At 37.3% G+C, this 13,556-nt stretch overlaps 1 protein-coding gene and 1 long non-coding RNA gene across 2 annotated transcripts; both read left to right on the top strand.

Moving 5' to 3' along the window:
- The first annotated feature begins 8,711 nt into the window (after nt 1-8,711).
- On the top strand, nt 8,712-9,473 carry LOC125475403. The gene is made up of 3 exons (XR_007256796.1): nt 8,712-8,884; nt 9,251-9,324; nt 9,420-9,473. It is a non-coding gene; the product is annotated as an uncharacterized LOC125475403 (long non-coding RNA).
- A 1,097-nt stretch (nt 9,474-10,570) lies between these two features.
- Nucleotides 10,571-13,181, top strand: LOC125475396. Its single transcript, XM_048580118.1, has 4 exons — nt 10,571-11,271; nt 11,813-12,073; nt 12,193-12,280; nt 12,363-13,181. The coding sequence occupies exons 1-4, from the start codon at nt 10,571-10,573 to the stop codon at nt 13,179-13,181; spliced, it is 1,869 nt and encodes a 622-aa protein (XP_048436075.1).
- The last annotated feature ends 375 nt before the right edge of the window (nt 13,182-13,556 follow it).

Consider the following 13,556-nt stretch of genomic DNA (forward strand, 5'->3'; position numbering starts at 1 on the left):
CTGCTCCCAAAAACTAGGCTTCTCCTTGAGGTAATTTATTTTCTAAGGCCAACTCCAACCCATGGCCTAAAACTATAATTTCCCTTATATTCCCCCCAATCCATTCCAAACCAAATTCTAATTTGGACCAAACGTAAAAAAAAAAATAAAAAAAAAAAAAAAGAAATCGGCCAGGATTTAGCCCAGAAAATGGTGTGAGCCCCACCATCGAGAGTGAAAAAAGGCACTTAAACGCCAAAAACCCCCAAGAGACGCGCGCATGCGAGCAAAGCGCCAAGGCAGAGACCGGCATGGCCCCACCCACATGGGCATGTCGGCGACTTGAGCCAGAAACCAACGACTAGATTTGCAATCTACGGCTGAGATCAACTGGCCATTGGTTGATCCAACGGTTTGCATTCAAAATATTTTTTTGGGAATTTTAACAAAAGGCTCCGGTACTGTTCACTTTAACGAAAAACCACATTTTTACACTAAAAAGTCAATCCTGGTACTATTCACTTTAGCCTTTATTTTGTCCTTATCATTAAAACTCAAAGTTTTCAAGCCTTTCTCATTAGTTTCCTTATTTTTTTTAATTTTTAATTTATATATTTATTGAATCCAATGGCTGAGATCAAATACAATCAAATCTAACGGTAAAATAAAAAGATCTAACGATCCAAATTTAAATTCAACAGCTAAAATAATAAAAAAAATTATTTAACTCAAAATTCACCCAAAAACTCTATGAATACCTATGTATTTGTTTAAACATCCACACAAAACTCACTTTTCTCCTACAATTCTTCCCCTTTTTTTTTTCTACTACCATTTCTTCTAATTTCCAAATTTTTCAAGATGGCAAAAGAGCATATTAGAGGTCGTAATTGGACCTTTGAGGAAGATGTTGCTTTATGTTTGGCATGAGTTTCTATTAGCGAAGATGGTGCCGTTGGCACAAATCAAATTAAAAAGGTTTTGTGGGTAAAATCATTGATAAGTTAAATGAAAACTCCAACGCCGGGCGAAGGGAAGGTGGTGGTGTTTACAATCAGCGGAAGTTTATCAACAAAGCGTGCATTTATGGAAGGTAAGCTTGGAGAATAGGGTGACAAATTTGTGAGTTTCTTTGTTGATATTTTATTTGTCATGTACATAATATTATTTTAACTAGTTGTTTTTATGTATTTTGCATAGGATGACAAAGTAATGCCAATTTACAAAATAAGAACTACACCGAAAAATTAACCTTTTTAAGTTGCATCATGCTTGGAACGTTCTCAATGATTGTCCGAGGTGGGGAACCGATGTAGACCAACAATGGGGAAGATTATTTATAGTGAAGCCACAGACAAATGAAGCAAGAAAGGTTCGAATGTAATTTCATGATGGAGGACCTCAACAAATACACTCCAGAGAGGAAGAAGTTCTTACGTGATAAGCAAAAGAAAATTTTGCGAGGGGCTACCACAAGTAGTATATTTCAAGATGATGATTCATTTCAAGGCTATATCCCAAGTCCACCACCAAGTCAAGATGATGGATATCATTATTAAGTTTATGTAATTTATGAATTATCAATTGTATTAAGTTTATGTGGTTTATTAATTGTCGTTTGTATTAGGTTTCGTGTATCAATTTAGTGATTTTTCAATATTTAAAATGTTCATAAAATTAATTTAGGATAGGCTATATAATTTTTTTTTTTTAAAAAAAAAAAAAAGCCTAAATTCATTCTTTAATAATCTGGGGCTAAAAGTTTAGGTTAGAAGGATTAGAGCAGAAAAGCTGTTTCTGGGTTAAAACCTAAATTTTCTAGACTAAAAATTTTAGGTTTTAGATCAAGGGTTGGAGATAGTCTGAGGTAATTAATTTATCAGGGTTTTCACTTTCTTTGATTGTAATATGTCCTTTTGAGGAATGCTTTGCGATTTGTTTATGTTATTTTGGGTTTTGTGTAATCTTGGAATCTTTCCTTTTGCATCAGTGAGATTTGGGTTTTTCGGTTTTGTTTACGGTTTTTGAATGTCCATGAATTTTGAATGGTGGGTTTCTGTGGATTTTGTTATTCGAAGAGGGAAATATGGATTGGTTTGTTACTTGTACATACGTTTATAAGCATCAAATTATATACACTCGCTCCTACTCAAATGTTCAAATATATTCATTTATGTATGTTTGCGCATTCACTTTCGTATACGTGTGTTAACTGCCATTTAGATTTGGTCAAATGAATAATGTACGTTTACGAATCGGTCATTTCACACATATATAGATTGATAGGTAGATTGAATTGAAATTTCGTGAATCGGTCATACACTTTACATGATTTCTATGCGGGAATGCTAGTGAATGCTTTATTTAATTTCCAAGAAATTGAAGCTGAGAATACGATATTTTCCCTTTGCTATGGAAATACAACCGTGGATTCTGTGGTGCAGTAATATGAGGCCTAATAAAAGTTAATTTTCCTTGTTTCTTATGTTCATATGTTTTAACATCCGATTGGATTTGCATTAAGGTTTTAATTTTAGGGGTTTTTTCTGCTTTAGTTCACTTAATATTCATACCTGTTAATGTTTTTACTTTTTAAGCGTATGGTTTTAAGTTTTTGGTATGTGTAAGAATGTGTCCAACATGGTTTCTTTTTCGCACATCCTTTCAATAATTTAGATTGACTTACCCCAAATCCATTGGCAGTTACTTTTTTTTTTGGTCAAAAGTACTTTTTATTACAAAAATTACAACTTGACAAAGCCCAAAGCTAACATATTAACATCCAAAAAAGGGTCACAACAGAACAACACATCCCAAAAGCTAAGATACAATTAGGCCCAAAACGTAGAACATGAACATTGAACCTAGAAACTTTTACCATCTCCATTGCCGACAGAGGTCATCCTAAGCCGTCCAATTCCTTCATAGTCAAGCAATACCTCACCAAATGCCACATCAAACTCCAATCTGCCACCCAAGCATAGCCATACAGTAAGGATAGCTAGCAACCAAACAAGAGAAGCCAACTGTCGAGATGAAGTCCGTGGAGATCCACGAACAACACTATCGAAAATGGCAGATAACAAGGAGAAAGTGGTGGTGTTGGAAACACCTGAGCTAGTGAAGCCACTGGACTCTACACACAATCTGAGTAGGTTGTATGGCTGAAGATCAGAATATGAATGAACACATAGGATAGATACTGTCTAGGAAAGAGAAACCATACATAATAGTATAACAACCAAGGCTAAAAAATGGTAGAAGTAAGGAAAACAGATAAGAAGGAAAGAGAAGGGAGGACGGCGACCGACCCTAGTCGAAACTAGGTCGGCGCCACTGGTTTTCCTTAAATTTGGAAGCCTCACATGAAGGGGTGAGAAAAACTCTCAAAAGGAGAAAACGACTCTCACTAGAGAGAGAAAAGTATTGTCGCACCCTATTGACAGTTACTTTGTATACGTTAGGGAGGTCTTCTCTTCTCAGCTTAGTGGGCACCGTACCTTTAGCAAAGCGTCTAGGTAATGCAACTGACGTAGAACGTTTAGCGGAGGAATTTGAAGCACAGCTTGATAGGCGCCAGGAGAAGACCAAGAGGTCATGAGTTATCCACTATGATTATAGTATTCAATATGTGCAATTAATCTGGTATATCACAAATAGAATAATAGGCAATGTAGTGTTGCTTAAGGATATTTTTCTTTGTATTCCATATCAATCAAAATAATCTTTCAAAATTCTCTCATTTTCTGGTGGATTCCAGATGAATCTTTAGGGGTGAACGTGAGGATCCCATTGTTAATCATCTCGCTGCGTCAGTTGGTATCAGAGCAGGTTTTGCCTTGGCTCGATGGCGAATGACCCGACGAATGATAGAACTCGTCCTGACGGGGACCAGTTTCCAGGAGAGAGTTGACGCCCTTGCTGCAAGCGTTGAAGAGATTAGGCAATGCTTCTCACATGGGGAACCACGACAATCTACAAACGAACGAGAAAACCGACGTGGTGGTGGTAGAGTCAACCGCAATGGTCATTGTCAACGGGAAGCTAGTGAATCAGATTCTGAGGAGGAGATTGACCAGCCCGAGAACCCATATGCTGCTATAAAAATAACCGACAACCCATTGAAGATTACCGAATAAAGGCCGACATTCCTTATTTTAATGGTCATCTATCCATTGAAGGATTTTAGACTGGCTCGTGGAGGTAGAGAGATCTGTAAGATTATGTCGGTGCCGCGAGGAAAAGATGGCTAAGATAGCGGCTTTTCGCTTGAAGGGAAGTGCGGCTGTATGGTGGATAATTTGCAGAAGTCGCGACAGAGGCAGGCCAAACAACCGATCAAAACATGGCGTAGGATGAAACAATTGATGATGGAACGTTTCCTTCCAGTAGACTACGAGCAGCATCTCTATCGCCTTTACCATAATTGTACCCAAGGTAGCAGAACAGTCAAGGATTATACTGACGAATTTCTACGGTTGGCAGAGAGAAATTCTTTGAATGAGACTCAGGGGCAGACGGTGTCAAGGTATGTCAATGGATTGACGACTTCAATACAGGATAGAATTGGGTTACAAGTTTTCTGGGATGTCCATGAGGCTCAAAATATGGCTATGAAGGCACAACAGTTAGAGAAGAACTGAAAGATCATGAACAACAAAAGAGAAGAATCGAGCTATGGCAATAATAGAATTACTAGAGGAAGGCAGCAGATTCTTATGTTCCTGACAAGGAGAAGAAAGATGTTCAGCTGATCCAAGGAATAATTATAAAGGGCAGAATTACAGAGGAGAGGGCAGCCGGGACACTGACATAAATCAGAATCGAAATCAAGGCTAAGCCTTGGTCCGTACGCCAGAGCACCAGTGATGTCTGCTATAGATGTTTCCAGCATGGCCACAAATCCAATAACTGTCCGAAGCGGAAAGCAAGCAAACCTTGTATAAGGAAACCGAAGAAGCTGATGATCACGGAGGAAATTATACGGATGATTATGATGAGGCTGAGTTTGCATATGAGATAATAATGAGGTTGTGAATTTGATGATGAATCGTGTTTCTATTGAAGAGGATGAAGTACTCAACATGGTGCTACAACGAGCTCTCCTGGCTCCTAAACAAGAAGGGCCAAGAAATCATATATTTCGCTCCTTATGTTCTGTTGACAACAATGTGTGTACACTGATTATGGACAGTGGTAGCTGTGAGAATTTGTGTCACAAAAGTTGGTTGATTATTAAAAACTTCTGATAGAGAAACGTACAGATCCTTATATATTGGGTTGGGTGAAGAAATGCCTGTCGGTGAAAGTGAAAAAGTATGCAAGATTCCTCTTTCTATCGTAAACATTACAACATGAGATTTGGTGTGATGTATTGACATGGATGCCAGCCATGTATTACTGGGAAGGCCATGCAGTTTGATGTTGATGCTACCCATAAAGGTCGTGATAATGTATTTTTCTTTTGAGTGGGGCTCTCGCAAAATTGCTCTTGCTCCTATTAATCAATCTGGAAAATTAGAAAACCCCAAGTTGGGAGTTCAAATTTTCTAGCTATCTCCAGGGAATAGCCACGAGTTTGAAGACATTATTAAAGAATTGGGTTGCATGTAATCCAGTTGTACTTAAGGGTCTCATGGTGACAGATGTTTGCTGCAAAGCCACCTTCTTGAAGAAGTGCAGGAAATTTGAGAAAGTTTGAAGATTTGATTTCTGAAAGATTTACCGGACAACTTCCTCCTATGCGAGATATTCAACATCAGATTGATTTAGATCCCTAGAGCAAGCCTTCCTAACCTACCCATTATCGGATGAATCCGAAAGAAAATGCAATCTTGAAGGAGAAGATTGAAGAGCTGCTGAAAAAGGGATTTATTCGTGAAAGTATGAGTCCTTGTGCAGTTCCCGTCTTATTAGTGCAAAAAATGATAACACTGGCATAGTGTGTGATAGTGAGCCATTAATAAGATCCACCATCAAGTATAGGTTTCCAATTCCACGTTGAAGGATATGCTGGATGTTCTTGAGGGTTCTAAGGTGTTTTCGAAAATTGATTTGCGCAGTGGTTATCATCATATTCGAATTAAACCAGGAGATGAATGGAAGACGGCCTTTAAAAGCAGGATGGTCTGTATGAATGGCTGGTAAATGCCATTCGGATTATCAAATGCACCAAGTACTTTTCATGCGACTTATGAACCAGTTTTGCGTCCTTTTACTGGGTCATTTGTTGTTGTGTATTTTGATGATATCTTGATTTATAGTAAAACCAAAGAAGAGCATTTATTGCACTTAGAGACAAGTTCTGGATGTTCTGGAAAGAATAAACTTTATATTAATTTGAAGAAGTTGCACATTCCTTACAAGTAAGTTGCTGTTTTGGGTTATATTGTTAGCAAAGATGGATTTCATGTGGATCAAGACCAGGTACGTGCAATTAGAGAATGGCCTACTTCCAAAACCGTAAGTGAGTTGCGTAGTTTCCATGGCCTTGCTACTTTTTATAGACGCTTTGTACGAACTTTAGTACCATTACAACTCCTATTACTAGAGTGTCTCAAAGCAAGGAAAGTTGTCAATGGGGTGAAGCACAAGACAGGAGTTTTGCATTGATTAAAAGAAAGCTTAGCACTGCACCGGTTTTAGCGTCTTCCAATTTCGAGAAGATATATTCGAGGTCGAATATGATGCAAGCGGATTGGGCGTGGGAGCTGTGTAGTCGTCAAGAAAAAAAGACCAGTGGCATTCTTCAGTGAAAGTTGAGTGAAGCCCGTAAAAGTGGAGTAACTTATGATCAGGAATTTTATGCGGTCGTGCGTGCTGTGAAGCAGTGGGAGCATTATCTAGTGCAACAAGAATTCATCTTTATACTGATCATCAAGCTTTGAAGTTCATCAACACCAGAAGAGTGTGAGTAAAATGCATGTAAGATGGGCCATATTTCCTTCAAAAGTTTCCTTTTGTGATTAAGCATAAATCTGGATCTCTCAATCGTGTTGCTGATGCTTTGAGTCGGAGAGCTAAATTGTTGATTTACTTTAGCACAAAGATTGTGGGGTTGAGTTTTTAAAAGAGTTATATGAAGCTGATTTTGATTTCAAAGAAGTTTAGGCAAAGTGTGTTCAGAATCAACCTGTTTCAGATTACCACATTAGAGATGGGTATTTGTTTAAAGGTAACAGGCTGTGCATTCCTAGTTCATCCTTACGAGAGAAGCTTATTCGAGATATTCATGGAGGTGGTTTGAGTGGGCATTTAGGCAGAGACAAAACCATTGCAGGAATTGAGAAACGTTTATTTTGGCCTCAGTTGAAGAAAGATGCTGGCAAAATCGTGAAAGGTGTTATGTTTGTGGTATAACATAAGATTTTGTGGTATCCACTAGTGTAAATATTTTAAATTGAAGATCGAGTTCATTCATTGCACTCGTATAGGGTCAATGAGCATAGTTGTAAAAAATCATCAAAATCGGAGTTAAAATAACCGTTAAATCGTGATTTTTCATTGATAACCGTCGAACAATTTTGCCCCATTACTTGATCTCTGAATGTTTGTTTTTGCAATTTTTGGCGTATGTGATCTCGAAATATATACAAACATGTTTGACGGTTGGATCGTTGAAACTAGTTTCATAGAATGTGTATCCCATCAAAATAATAGATTCACTAACACTGAATAGTTTATTCATACTTTCATTAAGTATAACATACGATTTGGTGGTATTCACTAGTGTAAATATTTTAAATCGAAGATCGAGTTTCATTCATTGTACTCGTATAGGGTCAAGGAGCAGTAGCTGTAAAAAATCATCAAAATCAGAGTTAAAATAACCGTTAAATCGTGATTTTTCATTGATAACCGTCGAAAAGTTTTGTCCCATTACTTGATCGCTGAATGTTTGTTTTTTGCAATTTTTGGCATATGAGATCTCGAAGTATATACAAACATGTTTGACGGTGGATCATTGAAACTAGTTTCGTAGAATGCATATCCCATCAAAATAATAGATTTACTAACACTTAAGAGTTTAATTCATACTTTCATTAAGTATAACATACGATTTGTGGTATCCACTAGTGTAAATATTTTAAATTGAAGATCGAGTTCATTCATTGTACTCGTATAGGGTCAAGGAGCGTAGCTGTAAAAAATCATTAAAATCGGAGTTAAAATAACCGTTTAAATCGTGATTTTTCATTGATAACCGTCGAAAAGTTTTGTCCCATTACTTGATCTCTGAATGGTTTTTTTTTTTTTTTTTTTTTTTTTTTTTTTGCGATTTTTGGTGATGCGATCTCGATGGAATATACAACAAATTTGACGGCTGGATCATTCAAATTAGTTTCGTAGAATTTGTATCCTATCAAGTTCAATGCGTGTGTGTGTGTATATATATATTTATTATGTAGATTTAAATTTATTTATTTGTACGTATAACACTTACGAAATTTAATGGTATGTATGATATGAATGATTTGTAAAGATAATTGTTAGGGTCAAAGCACATAACTACTAAGATTATACATACAACTAAAGATTATACATAACAAAAAAAATTGAATAAGAACCGTCTATTAAAATTAGAAATCAGGACAAGACAAAATTTAATTGCATGAATTGCTAGCCAGTGCTATTTGAATGTAGCATGCATAGCATGTCACTCACAACTCTAAACTTTAAGAAAACAGTATTTAACAAATTAAAAGGAGGCGCGGAGTTGAAAAAAAAAAATTAAGAATTTAGTCCATGAAGCAGTTAACTCTCTCCGTCCCACCCTTCTCCCTCTTCCTCTCCCGCTCCACCTTCATCTCCTTCTCCACCTCCATCTCCGTCGCTGCAAATAGACAGACCGACAGCCTCCTTCCGGTGGAAATCGAAACCATCGTCAAAGTCAAAGCCTAAAAAGGTTTTTCCCTCCTAATTGTTATCTTCAATTTACGTTTCTGATGGATAAACCCATCAGTTTTCTGTGTAATTCTCTTAGGGTTTTCAATTTTCTTTTTCGATTCTTTTGCAAGTATATTGTGGGTTCTTCCCCTTCTAATTCTCATCTGCAATTGTTTTACCTTCCATTCAATTTTTTTACTGGGTTCTTTTGCGAGTATATTGTAGGGTTCTTTTGCGAGTATATATTGTGGGTTCTTCCCCTTCTAATTCTCATCTGCAATTGTTTTACCTTCCATTCAATTTTTTTTACTGGGTTCTTTTGCGAGTATATTATGGGTTCTTCCCCTTCTAATTCTCTCTAAATTTGTTCAATTTTCCTATACAGAGGGCGGTTACAAGGCTGGGCTTATATACTGAAGAATCTGATTATATTCTAGGCTAGCTGCTTTCTTTGGTAAGGTATGTTGTTACAACCGTCACCCTCAGCCTATCTTATTCATTGTTTGATTGCTGGTCCTAATGAATGTTGCATGTAAAATTAAATTTGTAAACAGGGAGTAGATACTTTATATGCCATGGACAGGGAATGGATACGAAATTCGAATCGAGTGAGTAGGGAATATTTAAATGGGATTTCAGAATTTTTGAAAACGGCAAGCAAACATGTCAACACTGAGGGTTATACTAAGTGCCCATGCCAGAATTGCAACAACTGTAGATTGAAGTCATTGAGAGAAATTCAGCAAGATTTGGGTAGATGTGGAATGTCATTCAATTATACTACATGGACTCATCATGGGGAGCGATTGAGAACTGTTTCAAGTTTTTCAAAACCCACAACCAGTGTCGCGACCTATTAATGAAATAGGAAGTGATAATGATCATGTAATGAATGTAATCAACGATCTTCATCCACACACGCATGTTAGTCAAAACAATGCTTTGGAAGAGGATGATAACACAATCAGTAATGATAATGTGGAAGTGGATGAGTCCAACATGCCTAGAGAAGAACATGAAAGTTTGAGAGATTATTAAAACAAGCTCAACGAGAATTGTACCCTGGGTGTGAAGGTTTCTCTGTACTAACGGCAATTGTGGAGTTCATGCATGGCAAGGTCATGTTTGGAATGTCCAACACATGCTATGATTATTTCATGGCACTTTTCAAACGGATGCTTCCGAAAGATAATGTTTTGCCTCCATCACATTATGAAGCAGATAAGATTTTGAAAGATTTAGGGTTAGGGTGTGAAAAAATTCATGCCTGCAAGTATGATTGTGTGTTGTTTTACAAAGAAAATGAAGGGTTAGATCAGTGTCCTGTTTGTAATGAGCCTAGGTATCATAAGAGTTCTCCGGACAAGAAGCGGAAGATTCCGAGAAAAGTGCTAAGATATTTTCCACTTAAGCCAAGATTGCAACGGCTGTACATGTCAGTGCACACGGCCAATGATATGAGGTGGCATAAGGAAAAAAGGGTTGATGATGATGTTATGCGACATCCCGCTGACGGAACTGCATGGAAAGAGTTTGACACATATATCCTGACTTTGCAGCAGACCCTCGGAACGTGAGGTTAGGCCTTGCCACGGATGGATTTAATCCATTTAATAATATGAGTAAACCTTATAGTATGTGGCCTGTGGTGGTTGTTCCATATAATTTGCCGCCTTGGAGATGTATGAAAAAAGAATTTTCCATTATGACATTGCTAATCCCAGGTGATAAAGCACCTGGAAGAGAAATCGATGTGTATTTACGACCATTAATTGACGAGCTGAAAGAATTATGGGAAAATGGTGTGCCGACATATGATAAGGCTACTAATTCTGTGTTTAACTTACGTGCGGCATTGATGTGGACAATCAATGATTTTCCAGCTTACGCAAATCTATCGGGATGGAGCACTAAGGGCTATAATGCATGCCCTGTTTGTAATGAGGACGGAACATCAGAAAGGTTTAGCGACAAGATTTGTTACATGGGACACCGACGGTGGCTACCTTGGAATCATGCATGGCGGGATAACAAAGACTCTTTTGATGGGAGAACTGAATATCGTGCTAGACCTCGGGAGTTCTCAGGGGAAGAGATTTTAGCACAAGTTGCCAATTTAAATTTTGGTCGGATGGGTAAACACGACAACAATCCGGACAAGAAAATGAAGAAAACGCCTGAGCATCGAAATTGGTCGAAAAAGAGTGTGTTCTTTGAGTTGGAGTATTGGTCAAAGTTAAGAATCAGGCATAACTTAGATGTCATGCACATCGAGAAGAATGTTTCTGATAGTGTTGTTGGAACAATACTGGACCTAGAAGGAAAATCTAAAGACACGCACAAAGCTCGCAATGATTTGATGAATTTGGGCATAAAAGAAAATTTGTGGCCTAGAGTGGGACGGCAGTAAGTGGAATAAAGGTCACCCGTTTTATACCGTGGAACCAAAGTTCCAAAAAGAATTCCTTGAGTTTTTGAAATCTGTAAAGTACCCAGATGGATATGCAGCCAGTATCTCTCGAAATGTGAAAGTCGGTGAGAAAAAAATTTCTGGATTGAAGAGTCATGATTGCCACGTGTTATTACAGCGACTTATTCCCGCGGGTATTCGAAAATTTTTGCCGGAAAATGTGGTTGAACCGATCATTGAATTATCGAGCTTCTTTCAGCAAATATGTGCCAAAACGTTATGTGTGGTAGACTTGGAAAGGCTGAAAGAAAATATCGTGTACATATTGTGCAAGCTTGAACAAATATTTCCCCCTGCATTCTTTGATGTAATGATTCTCACGTCATGATCCACTTAATAGATGAAGCGATACTTGCTGGGCCTGTTAATTTTCGGTGGATGTACCCTATAGAAAGGTAACAATATTATTCTCCCATTTAATCTCATTGTTCTTATGAAATTGTAAATTTAAATTGTAACACTTTAATTTCTTTGCAGACTATTGGGAAGGTATAAACGCTCTGTGCGGAACAAAGCACGTCCTGAGGGATCTATTACAGCGGTATACCTTTCAAATGAATCCCTCACTTTTTGTGGGATGTATCTCCGTAATGTTGAAAGTTCTTTTAATCGACGTGAACGGAATATTGACAGTGGTGTGCGACAAGAGAAGCTTTATGTATTTGCCCAAATTGCAAAACCGTTTATGGGTAGTTCAAGTGTTGAATTCACTAATGCTGACATGAAGATAGTTGAATGGTTTATATTCAACAATTGTGACGAGGTGACACCATTCCTTGAGTAGGTGGCCTCTTCTATATTTACTTTTAAGTAGTTTTTTTTTCCCCACTCTAATATTTATTTGACTTATTAAGCAGGGAGCATGAGGAAATAATAAAGCGTGAAAGTAGTTCAAATGTGGAGCAAAGACACAAAGATAAGTTTCCTTCTTGGTTTCGTGAACATGTAAGTCGAAGTTTGTAGTTATTGTAATGTGTTGCATTATTTTAAAATAATTTGTGCATAACACTGTCCATCATATTACTAGATGAGGAGCTTGGGAAAGGAAAAGTCACCTTTATATAATGATGAGTTGTTTGAGTTAGCGAGAGGTGCTGTGCGAGCTGAAACATATCAAGGTTGTGTTGTGAATGGGGTTAAGTTTGTAGTTGCCGAACGAGATGATAGATTAATTACTCAGAATAGTGGGGTGTATGTGCCTGGAGATGTCAATACTGGAGAACTAGAATTTTATGGAAAGTTGACTAGTGTTATTGAATTGTTATATAGGCAGGGGTATAAAGTGGTGTTATTTAAGTGCCACTGGTTCAATACAGACCCTTCTAGACGAGGGAGTATAAAACGCGACTACCACTTAATATCAGTCAACACAAACACTCGTTGGTATGATAATGATCCTTATATTCTTGCCACTCAAGCGAAGCAAGTGTTTTATGTGGCTGATCCTAAGGCAGGTACTGGTTGGAAAGTAATTCAAAGAATTCAACATAGAAATGTATGGGATATTCCGGAAAAGGGGGACTCCGAGGGTGATAGTAGTGATGATGATGTGACATACCAAGAGAACTCTTCATCAGACATTCCCGACATGGCACAAGTACAACACATTGATGAAACTTTGACTCCGTACTGCTTGGAAAACGTTCCTTCAGTTGCAGTTGAGATTGACTCCATCATTATAGATCTTGGGGCTCTTCCCAGAATTGATGAAAATGAATTCATTTACAATTATAATGAAGAAAGTGATATAGATACTAATGACTACATAAGCAATGAGGAAAATAGTACTCATGGTGATGATAGTTCAAGCAGTACTACTGATGACGATAGTGATCTGGATTATTAGTAAGTCAGTATTTATTTTACTCATTGTGTTTTTGTCTAAATAATTTCGTCATTTTGTATATGCATTTTCCTTATCACATTAGTTTGCTAACTTGTTTGTTTGTTTTTGTATTTGTTTTCCATGTTTTTATTGCAAAATGAAATAATTGTATTTGCTTTGATTGAATCGCATATATGGATGAAAAACATGTTCTTAATTGAACTATTTCATTTGGGTTCGAGTTTTATGATCTAGGTTTCCAATTTTTGGTTGATTTGGGCATCCATTTGTATAATATTGGTAAAAACAATGTCCCTTGACTTTAATTCCAGATTTCCAATGTAATTATTCGATATTGTGGTTTAGGTTTGACATATTTGTTTTTCCTTTCTATAA

This window comes from the organism of the source record quoted next, unplaced genomic scaffold (genome assembly GCF_019419815.1).
Source record: "Pyrus x bretschneideri cultivar Hongxiangsu unplaced genomic scaffold, Pyrus_bretschneideri_v1 Contig146, whole genome shotgun sequence".
NCBI lineage: Eukaryota > Viridiplantae > Streptophyta > Magnoliopsida > Rosales > Rosaceae > Pyrus > Pyrus x bretschneideri.

What these genes read in the sequence shown, in the direction of transcription:
- LOC125475396 (XM_048580118.1), top strand. Translation starts at nt 10,571, where the DNA reads ATGACATTGCTAATCCCAGGTGATAAAGCACCTGGAAGAGAAATCGAT. An exon ending in TGGCCTAGAGTGGGACGGCA is followed by an intron (nt 11,272 to 11,812) that starts GTAAGTGGAATA and finishes ATTTCTTTGCAG; the next exon opens with ACTATTGGGAAGGTATAAAC. An exon ending in CTTCTTGGTTTCGTGAACAT is followed by an intron (nt 12,281 to 12,362) that starts GTAAGTCGAAGT and finishes TCATATTACTAG; the next exon opens with ATGAGGAGCTTGGGAAAGGA.